This window comes from Equus asinus, chromosome 22 (genome assembly GCF_041296235.1).
Source record: "Equus asinus isolate D_3611 breed Donkey chromosome 22, EquAss-T2T_v2, whole genome shotgun sequence".
NCBI lineage: Eukaryota > Metazoa > Chordata > Mammalia > Perissodactyla > Equidae > Equus > Equus asinus.
The window spans coordinates 28,086,061-28,097,500 of record NC_091811.1 but is presented as its reverse complement, the minus strand read 5'-3'; the positions used below and the strand labels follow the sequence as shown (position 1 = coordinate 28,097,500).

Sequence of the window (11,440 nt, the reverse complement as noted above, 5' to 3'; positions counted from 1 at the left end):
GTGTGACCATAAACCAACCATTTTAGTTTTCTGGACCCCAAGATTCCCATTTATAATGTAAGGGAGCTGGATTAGTCAGTCTCAGAGAACTCTTTTGTCTCAGAGTATTATGACTTCATCTCTCTCTTCCTTACTGAAAATGATAACTTTTATTTCTAGTGGGAACTGTATACTACTGATACCTGTTTTATGTGACAAATGCAGAGGATATTAGAATATTAAAATGTACCTATCTTTAAAAATACTTTCAACAGTTAGTACCCTTGATGGATTTTAGTGAAAATAAATTCAACGCAAGTGTGAAAACACCTGAACATAGCATATACTCAGTAAATATTAGTTTTGTCAAGTCCTCAGTTACTATAATTTGCCCTGTTTTACGGTTCAATGCAGTGTCTTCCTATGAGGCTCTGTAGACTAGTAGGAAGAATATGATGTTTGCAGTGAAAACTGGATGCAAATTCTAGCCCCACCATATGATACTTAATCTCTGTGAGTTTGGTTTCCACATCCTTAAAATGGAGACATTAACACCTATCTTGCAGATTTTGAAAATTAAATGAAATAATTTATAAGTACGAGAAACACAGTAGGTTCTCAAAAATTAGTTCTTTGACCTTGATATTTATAATTTACTTTTACCATATAATACTCCACTAACTTGGTTTTTACACATAGTATGTATCGCAATAATGTCTCGTGCTAGGTGTAGATGTACAGAATGTGGCCCAATGTATCTTGCAATATATAATTTACCCAGGAAATAATTCAAGAAGTCATCTTACAGCATCTTGAGTCTCCCCAGTAGATGCTTGGAATCAAAGTAGATTAATTCTGTCCATGGTGACATTTAGCCAAAAGTAAAATAGCAAATGCACACGTTGTTTGTTGTAAGGATATGCATACACAAACACAGGTATCCATACATCCATACGGACACATTGATATTCCTGTGTACGCATATGTGTATACATTTTAAAGGTGTATTAGCAGTCAATTTAGAATATTTCTTTGCTTGTCACATTGATTCATTAATAGCATTAACTAACAAGAGTTATCTTTATACAATAACATTCCTGCTTTTCTCCTTATAAAAGATTGCATAGTCAAAGTAAAATATTTAGAAAATAGAAAGGGATAGAGAATATCATTGTCCCATGTCTGACTATTGTAAAAGAAAATATTTTAATATTTTGATGTATAGCTAAAAATGTATATGCACACATTTTTCTATGCATATTTGACAAATGATATATAGCATGTAGTTTATTTTATACCCACAGTTAAGCAGCTGAAAGGAAAGGAGAGGGAAGAATCCTAATGTTTGATATTTGGATTTTTTCACTTAATATAGTATGCCTTTTTACCTGCCTTTAAGAATTCTTTTAAGTTATTTTAAGGTTTCTTATGTTCAGTGTTATGAATAGAGCTTCATATATTAAATCAGTTTTCTATCATCAGAGGTATAGATTGTTTCTTCAAGTTTTTATATTATCAATCTTATTAATATAATATGGACATAAATAAATACTCAAATCTATGTCAGGATAAATTCACAGGAGCATAATTAATTGGACAAAGTGTATAATAGTTTAAAACCTTATGTTATATTTTACTGAAATGCTCTCCAGAAAAGTTATACCAATTATTCTCATATCAGAAATGTACAAGCTATGCATTCCCTCACATTCACTGTAACACTGGGAATTATTATTTAAAAAGAAATCCTTGCCACCTTGAGGGATGAAAGATATATCTCATTATTGTTTTTAATTAGCACTTATTTGATTACTAGCAGCCCTTTGATATTTCTTCTTTTAGGGAACTACCTGTTTATGCTCTTTGTCCATATTTCTATTAAGGCAGGCTTACCTATATTATCCATGTTCTACACAGAAAATTAAAACATCACTCAAGTGCTAAACCCAGCCTAAATTCTATTATGATGCAAAGTAATTGTAGGTTGTTAATGCTATTTACAAATCGTATATCAATTTTATTTCACTATTGAAATAAAAAGTTGCATTCACAATTAAGTCTATCTCCTCTGTAGAACTCAGTCAAGTAAGACAAACACTCCTAAATTTGGACTCTAAAACTGTTCACGTTCTTATTGCTGCAAAATACTTTTCTAGTATCATTATTAAAGTCCCTAATATATTTCTGTGTTCACTTCATTTATTACTTGCCATAATGGGACTGCATATCTTTAGTGCTGGTTATGCACAATTAGCACTTAGTTATTGTCTTGTCACTTCAGCCCCTACAAGACAAACTTCTTTAATGCAAGAAGTCAGCTAATCTTCATCAGTCAAGCAAAGCAGACAAATTTTGTTACTCTGAATACAGAAGCTTTTCAATATAGGAGATTCTCCTATTCCTCTGACGTTTGCTTGGGAAATCCTCTCCAATATGCCACACGAGCCTATACTTTCAGTAGTCAAATCATTGTCATAGTATTGTACCTTTTCAAGTGAAACACAAGGCAAATAGGTAATTTATAGGCACTTAAAACTAAGCAAACTTTATTGATGTCTGAAATTGTGGTAGGATAAATGCTTAGGAATTTTATCTAGCAGTCATTTCTTCTTAACGTTCAAATCAAAATATCATTAACATCTAAAGCATTTCTGAATATTTAACAAATATAGTAATAACAACCTTTCAGGATTTGCTGTCCCTTGGACGTACCCTGTCTGCCCTTTTTAGAGGGGGTATGGCTAAAAATTGTGAATCCTGAATTAAAAATCTAGAAGTTTCTCTAGCGTAAAAGGAACAGAGGAAGGTGATTTTGAGTGTCTCGTAGGATAACTTGAAACTCATTCCAGAATAGGAAAATTCTGTGTAATAGGTTAATTTCTTAAAGGTGGATAAGCACCTCCTTCTTAGAAAATTCCGTAGATCTAAATGATGGTTTTATAAGAAAAGAAGAAAACATGCTTGTTTGTAATGAAATTGCCTCAAATATGTAGAATTGTGTAACATTAAAGAATAAAAGCACTGTGCTGGGCTCTGGAAATAGAAGTGAATGAAATCCAGTTTCTCTCTTAGAGGTATTCAGAGCTACAAGAGAGACAGGACATCAAAGACTCACAGAAGAGTGTAATCGATGCTAAACAGATCTATACCAAGGGAAGAGAGGTCCATCCTTTTGAAGTCCTAGGCAAGCATCAAAGGATTGATGTGCTGGGTGTTAAAAAAGAATTCCCTAGGACTGTTTGGGACAGAGGAAGTGTGTCTCATGGGGGAGTAGAGAAGCTGAGGAAGCCAGGGAGCAGTGAGGAAAGGGATTTCCAGATAGATGGAGCAGAATGCACGGCATGGAGGTGTGAAAAGATTTAATATGCTCAGGAAATAAAAAGTAGCTTGGTATGCTCAGAGAGATAGAGTTAGGTAGTGATAGGGAGTGGGGAATGGAGTGAGAAGCGGGAGATGAAATTGTAAAGGTAAGAAGTCAATGAATGGAAGTAAAAATGAATACAAATTTAAATTATTCCATCTATAATATTTTTGTTATTTAAAGCTATTTGGTTCTGGAATAAATCTATCTTAACCAATATTTATTGACCACTTGCCTCAAGTAGGAGTACAATTTATGGTGGCCTTTTAAAGGGTTTAAAAGAAATATAACTCATGGTTATCTACCTCAGCACTGCTGTCCAGACTGGGAAACCTGTTACACATTCATGAGAAAGTTTGAAATGCCAAAGTAAATGATCCGCCAATAAGTAAGTACTTTGGGAAAGATCAGAATGAGTTGACATGGCCAGGGAGTATGGATGGAGGAAATGGAAACTAAAGAATTTTTAGAATTTAAGTAGATAGAAAAGAGGGAGAAATGTCACTGGCTAGAGAACAGCTTACACAAGGATGAAAGCATTATTATTAGCAAATAATGATAACAAATTCTTATATAGTGCTGATCATATGCCAAACACTAGTCTGTTTTGTGTGTACTAACTCATTTAATACTCACAATAACTCATCAGTAGGTACTATTATTAGCCTCATTTTACAGATGAAGAAACTGAAGTACAGAAAATTTAAGTAACTTGCCCAAGATTACACAGTTAGAAAATGGTAGACTCAAGATTTCAACTCAGGTAGTCTAGTTTTAGAGTCTGGATTCAGGGCCAGTATGAGGACCCTGGTCTGTTTCAAGAAGGATATTTTATTTTTTAAGTAGATATAAATGTGAATAGATATAGTGGGGTTAAAGTAAGGTAGACTTGGAATAATTTATAGTTATATTTGACATATGTGTAGTGTAACATGATCCGGAAAAGTTCGTTAGGAATAAAGTGTGTAATGGCAATGGGGCTGTCATTGGAAAAAGGCAGTAAATTTGCAAGTGTATAGTGGTGGGACACTAAGTATATATAACCTGCACCTCTTACTGAAAATAAGGTTCAGTAGTGAAATTTCCATCTTTTAGTAACTGAGGATGCTGAATGGGAAAGTAGAGACGGAAATACAGATTGAATTTCTCTTCTTTTTAAAGTGTTGTGGAGATGGAAATTAATTATAATTGACAGTCACTAACCTTAGGGAAAGAAGATGACTAAGTTAACATTTTCATTTCTTAGAAAGGATGTTACAAACGGAGGCTTCTTAGCAGGGCCTTTGATAACCTGCTCAAAACTATTCTGAGCCCCATATTTTATGGGGGTGGTTTATTAATTTTACTTATTTTATGTACTTTTCAAGTCTCTAAGACCATATGAATTCAACTAGAATCACTCCAGAATATCTGGAAATTAAATCTATTATTAATTCCAAAACGTCAAGATTAGATGGTTTAATAATCTGATTGGGCATCTTTTTATTTCTTAACATATTTTTAAGTGAAGGCAAAATTAATTGAACTGATTTACCACAAGCAATTAGGGTTAGATTACAAGGAGGATTATCAGTTTATTTTCTGGAATTTTAGCCTGATCTATTAATATACTTACAGTATCCTCTGGCCAGCACTGCTTTTATAATATTTTTTCTGTAAATGCTAAATCTTATAAGGAGCTGGTTATATAACATTGGAAACTAGCCTTTCTTACAAAATCACAGTTATAGATTATTTTGTTAGGTGTCTAATATCTGCACTGCTGTTTCTCTAATTTCTTCATGTTTATATATGGAACATCTTGAAGGAGGATACCGGTCCTAATTGCATACCAGTCATAATCTGCTCTTGACCATCACTTTCAAGGCTGCTTTGTTTTAGTCATATGTGTACATGTGACATCCCTCACCTATGTTCTGTTTCATCCTGACCGTTAAGTATAAATTTAAATGCACATCAAATGCACTTTGTCCAGTAGACGACGTATTAGTAACAAAATATTTCAGGTAGGATTAATTTAGATGAATTCCATTTATCTTAACATCTCATTAAATAGTAGGCAGACTTTAAAAAATTATGCAAAGGAATAATAGTCATACAAAAAAACGGTTTAACTTCTTAGTCTAGATGCTTTTCTGCCTCCAGGTACAAGCGTGCGTCTTGGGGCTGGCCCGGTGGCGTAGTTATTAAGTTTGCACGCTCCCCTTCGGCAGCCCAGGGTTCACAGTTCAGATCCCAGGCGCAGACCTATGCACCACTCATCAAGCCATGCTGTGTCTGCGTCCCACATACAAAATAGAGGAGGACTGGCACAGATGTTAGCTCAGTGACAATCTTTGCATAGATCAAAATAAAAAATCAAACAAAAAAAGGAAGATTGGCAAGAGATGTTAGCTCAGGACTGATCTTCCTCACCAAAAAAAAAAAAACCCAAAAAAGCATGAGTCTTGAAGCCAAAGAGACCTGGTCCCTTTCATTCTTCTACAACATACATCCTAGCTATGGAACCTTGGGCAGGTTTTTCAATTTCTACTAGGAAGCCTTAGGTTTTTTCATCTGAAAAAGACAATGATAATATCTCCTTTCTTGGTCAGATATAAGGAATAGAGGTGATCATGTATGTACCTGCTTAGTTAGCACATGGTAAGTAGTTTGTAAAAGGTGGCTGTTTGAATTATCTATATTCTAAACATTGAGATAAGGCTTTACATTTCCACAGACTTACAAATGCTACTGATCATACAGATAAGAAAACTGAAGTTTTGTCTTCAGTATCATAAATGGAAGGTTGGGATTTGAACCCTGTTCGTTGCTGTATGCTCCTCTGCCTTCCACATACTTCTTATTTTAACATCCCTACAATCCGGTGATGTATCTGTTTTATCTTACACACAGAGAACTGACTCAGAAAGTATGAAATGTCCCCTATTTCTGGCTTTGGGCATGTTATAGCAGCAGGGCTGACAACTGGATCCCTAGGCTCTTGGTTCCGTGCTTTTCTCACTATATTAATCTACAAATAAAAATTATATAAATTTCAAGGTCTCCGATGGTAAGAATGACATGACATGACATGAGAGAAAAAACATGTTTTTATTTGATAGCTAATAGAATTTGAGGGCTTGTTAAAAAGTTTAAAGCAAAATTTTAGACAATATGAAGTTGAAAGAGTATTTCCGGTTTAGTTGGTTTTTTTAAAAAAAAGGTTCAGTAGCATCAGCTGGAATACAAGAGTGTTTTATTGAGTTCGTTTATTTTTGATGTGATATTTTATTATTAGCTTATTAGCCAGTTCAAATTAATTTCAACAGTAACATAAATAGAAAAATTTTGAACAGTAGTCAAATTTATTCTACATGCTGTTTTATAAAAATCTCACATAAAAGATAAGTATCTAATCTGGCTGCTTAGGCCTGTCCAGCAAAAGAAATATTCCCTTTTATTCAACATATCTTAGTGAACAGGATGATCTACAAATGCTGGTTTATTCAAACACCACTTTTTAAGCACAATATTTAAAGTTTATAGTTTGCAATGAATAAAAAGAAGATATATGTAAGTCCAAACTTGAATGTTCTTTGTATCCAATAGCTTTGACCACAAACGACTCCAGGATTTCAAGATCAGCACATAGTCTGTACTTTCAATCAACATCATCAGCAGGCAGTAATCCCAGGGAAAAGAAGTAAATTCCACAAATAAACAGACCAATTTTCCTTTAAGAGGAAAGCTAATTCTTTTCAATCTACTTTTTTTATTACACTATTTTCCCCTCTATCTACTTAGCTAGAAGAAGGATAAATTTCCAGAGCTACCCAGTTGGAAAATAAATAGGTTTACTGTTTGTCTAGCATCCCAATCTTTGCAAATGTAAATCAGTCCAAGTGCTCCTCATTTAAACCTTCAACTTCACAAAACATTAAAGGGTGGCTTTCACGACACAATTTAATCTAGCCACTAAGATTTCTGCTTAAACATCATTCGAAATTGACTATCTGATAAAGAAGGACCACTGTCAAAGGTCAGTGAGGTCAACTTGTATAATTACAAGTAGTTTTACTGGGTCAACTCTACCAGACACTGCTGTTTGAAGGTTAAATTGTTACAATTAAAAATATATACAGATCTCCCCAGAGTTACTTTATTGTTAAATGTACCGGAAAAAGCACAAGCATTTATTTCTGACCTTAATTGTGTCCAAAGTGTCACCACTGGGAAATTATACAAAAAGAGCACTTATTAAAAACATCTTGCACATTAAACAATGCTTTATAGAATAAAATACATAATTAGCTACTGGAAACTAGTTTATTTATTACATCAATATTAAGAAGTTCATTCAGGTTATTCCCTTTGGTTTAATTGGAAGTGCACTAAGAAATGACATTTACTATTTCATAGTTGGTGAACTTGCTACAAACAAAGGAATATGGCCCAGTATCAGAGTCTGATGCTAAAACAACTTTACTTTAGAGCAATCACTTCCAAATTACTAGAATTTAATCACATTTTAATAACAGAGTAAAAGGAAGTTTTAAATGGGAAGCTTTAAAATAGGCTATTTTCTAATCATGAGATTCATTTTAATGCCTTTTCCTTCTTTTTATAAAGTGGATAAATGGCCAATGATGAAATCCTCCATAATTGCTGTGGTGAAGTATTATTATGTTTCTTTCTTTTATTTTAATGAGTGTAAATATACGTCAGTTCTATTTTCTTTCCAATGTGGTAAAAAAAAAAAAAAATTACCTGCTGGTCCAGGTGTTTTCCTCCATGTTCCTATGATTTTTATATATAAAGGTAAGGTTTCAAATTTTGTGTGTAGTGTTTCATTAAATAACCTAAATGGTTTAATTTTGACAATAAAGGCCACTTTTTAAGCTAAGCTTTTAAATTCAGGGAATTAACCATGTGAAATTGTTATTAGGAAAAGAAATCTTCAAATCTTTAGACGTGAGTGAAATGATCTTAACACATTTTATTTTCTAAATTATTTTCAGATTTTGTGTTGGAGACAAATTTTTCCTAAAGAATAACATGATCCTTTGCCAGACGGACTACGAGGAAGGTTTAATGAAAGAAGGTTATGCACCCCAGGTTCGCTGATTTATCAACATCACCCGATTAAGAATACAAAGCACTACATTCTTTTATCCTTTTGGCTCCACATGTATATAAGAATTGACACAGGAACCTACTGAATAGCGTAGATATAGGAAAGCAGGATGGTTATACGGAATAAAAGGCGGACTGCATCTCTATGTAGTGAAATTGCCCCAGTTCAGAGTTGAATGTTTATTATTAAAGAAAAAAGTAATGTACATATTGCTGGATTTTTTTGCTTGCTATTCGTTTTTGTGTCACTTGGCATGAGATGTTTATTTTGGACTATTGTATATAATGTATTGTAATATTTGAAGCACAAATGTAATACAGTTTTATTGTGTTACCATTTGTGTTCTGTTTGCTTCTTTGTATTGTTGCATTTAGTACAATCAGTGTTTAAACTTACTGTATATTTATGCTTTCTGTATCTACCAGCTATTTTAAATGAGCTGTAACTTTCTAGTAAAGAATTGAAGAGCAAATCTCACTAATGATACGCATATAGATAAAGCAAGTCTATCAACATTAAAAATACTAAAAAATAAAGACACACACAAGCATTTTAGCAACATCCACTATAATTGCCACTATGATTTAGAGTCTATCAGTGTCTCATTATAACCCCCTATTTTCTGGGGGTTAAAGATCAGCTTTAAAAAAATGCATAAAAATTTCATCTTAAAGCACTTTCATTTTATACCAACATGAAAAGTGCCATTTGTAGAATAACTTTAAAGCTTAACAGTTATCCTTTTAATATCCTTGTTTTGTGCTCTTTACCTATACAATGGCTTTGATTTATATTTTTCAGCCCTTCACCCCTTATATGAACTAGTGCCTTTGGGTATCATTTAAAATTTTTCCAAAGGGTTACTTTAAAAAAGTGTTACCACAATTATTAGATAATTTTAAAATGATAAGTTAAATTTCTGTACAAATTTTGCCCAGCTCTCTCCATAAGAGCTAAGGGTTTAGTAACTTTATGGCTTGATAAATTTTGGGCACTAAAAGGATTTGAGTGCGAATCTACTGAAACCATGATAATGCAGATTGAAGCTATGATGATATTTGAGTAGTGAAGGTACTTTTGATCAGAGCAACAAAGTGCTCACAGAATCTTCTAGAAGAAGAGAAACAAAGGGATTGATAAAAAGCTGAGAACTGGTGATTATATATTTTTCTGTATTTACCTGCCACTTATTTTAATGTTCAAAAGTGAACATTTTAAAAGTTTGACGTGTCTTACTCTTCATGGCTTTCTTTAAGTAATTACCCACTCAGAATATATCACACTTAGGCTGAAATCTGTCATTCCATTTTTTAAAGGTGAAAAATTATTCCTTTACCTATATGATAGCTGATAAAGAAGAAAGCTATCTAGAAACAGAAATTATTCAGACTGGTTACTTAAATTACAATTAAGGAAATAAAAGTAAGACTATGGTCCCTTCTTCTGCATTGCTCACAGTTTGCTTCTTTCCCTCTGCTCCGTAATAGAACTAACTACTTTTCAACAAATCTAATTCTACACAGGTACAATGAAGCATATTTTTACTCAAGCAAATTTAGTGCTGTGGGTTTTCTTCTTGCTTTACTTTTTCTTGATCACTTGTATAGGAGACAGTATTTCCCAGTGTTATTTGCATACATATTTTGTTCTGCCAATCTATGCATTGCAAATGAAAATTAAATGTGATACCTGAATTCTTGGTTTGGGGCCAAAATATTAGGCTGAAAATAATGCTGGTGTGGATCTGAGTTGTTTTAAAACAAAGCTTTCTTATGAACATGCATGTGAATCTGGATATTGCCTCTCATTTTTTAAGAAAATGGTTCTGTGAAAAGTGAATATGTATTTTTACAAATGCTTCATGGTTAAGAGTGTTCAAGTCACATGTCCCCTAAATTCGAGACATACTGAAAAAAGAATTTCAAAAATAGCTATTTGGGGCCCACAAAATAACTATTATTCTAGCCTTAGAGCCTTACAATCGTTTCATGAAAAGACTTGCATAGCCAAAACCAAAAACACAAAACAAAACAAATGGGAGGGGGGCTTATGTGAGAAGTGGTTTTCATAAAGCAGCCCTGTTAGTCCCCAGTAAGAGTTGTTTGCAATTCATGTGGGTGTAAAATTTTAATTGTCAGTATCTTTTTCAAATGATCGTTTTTAGATTTAAATGGTTTTGCCTATGTTTATCAATATGTCAAAATACTTGTAAATTGGAACAAACTGCTCTCAGCTTCTTGAAGCTGTTCAGTGCTCCTTGCCACCCAAAGACCAAACAAGATTTTTACTGCCTTTTCTTTTGCCTAATCCTTTGGGAATTAATTCTTTTGCTTTTTACTACAAACAAAATTACTCACCTGGATTAAAGATTAAGGCCTTAATCTCTTTAGATTATCTTTAATCTCCATGAAATTGTGAAACAACAGAAATAGTCCGTTTTACGGCTAATTGCCCATAAATAGTAGCATTTTTGACCTGAAGTACTATGCTAATTGTCTTGACTACTCAAAGTCCCTGAATTGTTGTCAACTTTCCTCTTTGTGTTGTGTAGACCTGACGTCACTTAGCTTGTTATCGCTGCCTCCAGTAGGACACCTCTGATGGAGCTTTGATTTCTCAAGCAGCGAAAGCTCCCTTCCTAACATGCATCTCATATAGGCTGCCTATGATGAAGGACCAGGCACCTCCACTCCACCAGAGTGCTGGCTGAGCTTAAAAGCTGACCTGTGTTTGTAATTTCACTTTCATCTTGCTTAATAAATATCTGCTGGATTCTTTCATTCATTTTTTATATTCGGATTTATGTTTTTAATAAAAGGGGTATTACACTATTTGATTGCGCTTAATTGGCAAAATCCAAGATGATATCTAGACAACATGTGTTAAGTTCATGAAAAAGGAAAAAATTGTGTAAGGACATTTACTCTCAATAGGTAAATCATAACAAGCATATAGCTAAAGGACCTCAAATGCTTTCTCCAAAT

The 11,440-nt window shown here is 33.5% G+C and overlaps 1 protein-coding gene across 11 annotated transcripts in view; it reads left to right on the top strand.

Annotated features, from left to right (window-relative positions):
• Nucleotides 1-11,240, top strand: part of LMO3 (LIM domain only 3) — a 75,215-nt gene extending 63,975 nt beyond the window's left edge. For all 11 annotated transcript variants that reach the window (XM_070494293.1, XM_044775185.2, XM_014866016.3 and 8 more), the window contains one exon: nt 8,341-11,240. In XM_070494293.1, the coding sequence (XP_070350394.1) occupies nt 8,341-8,446 (106 nt within the window). In that variant the 3' untranslated portion in view covers nt 8,447-11,240. The remainder of the gene's footprint in view (nt 1-8,340) is intronic.
• Nucleotides 11,241-11,440: the final 200 nt, after the last annotated feature.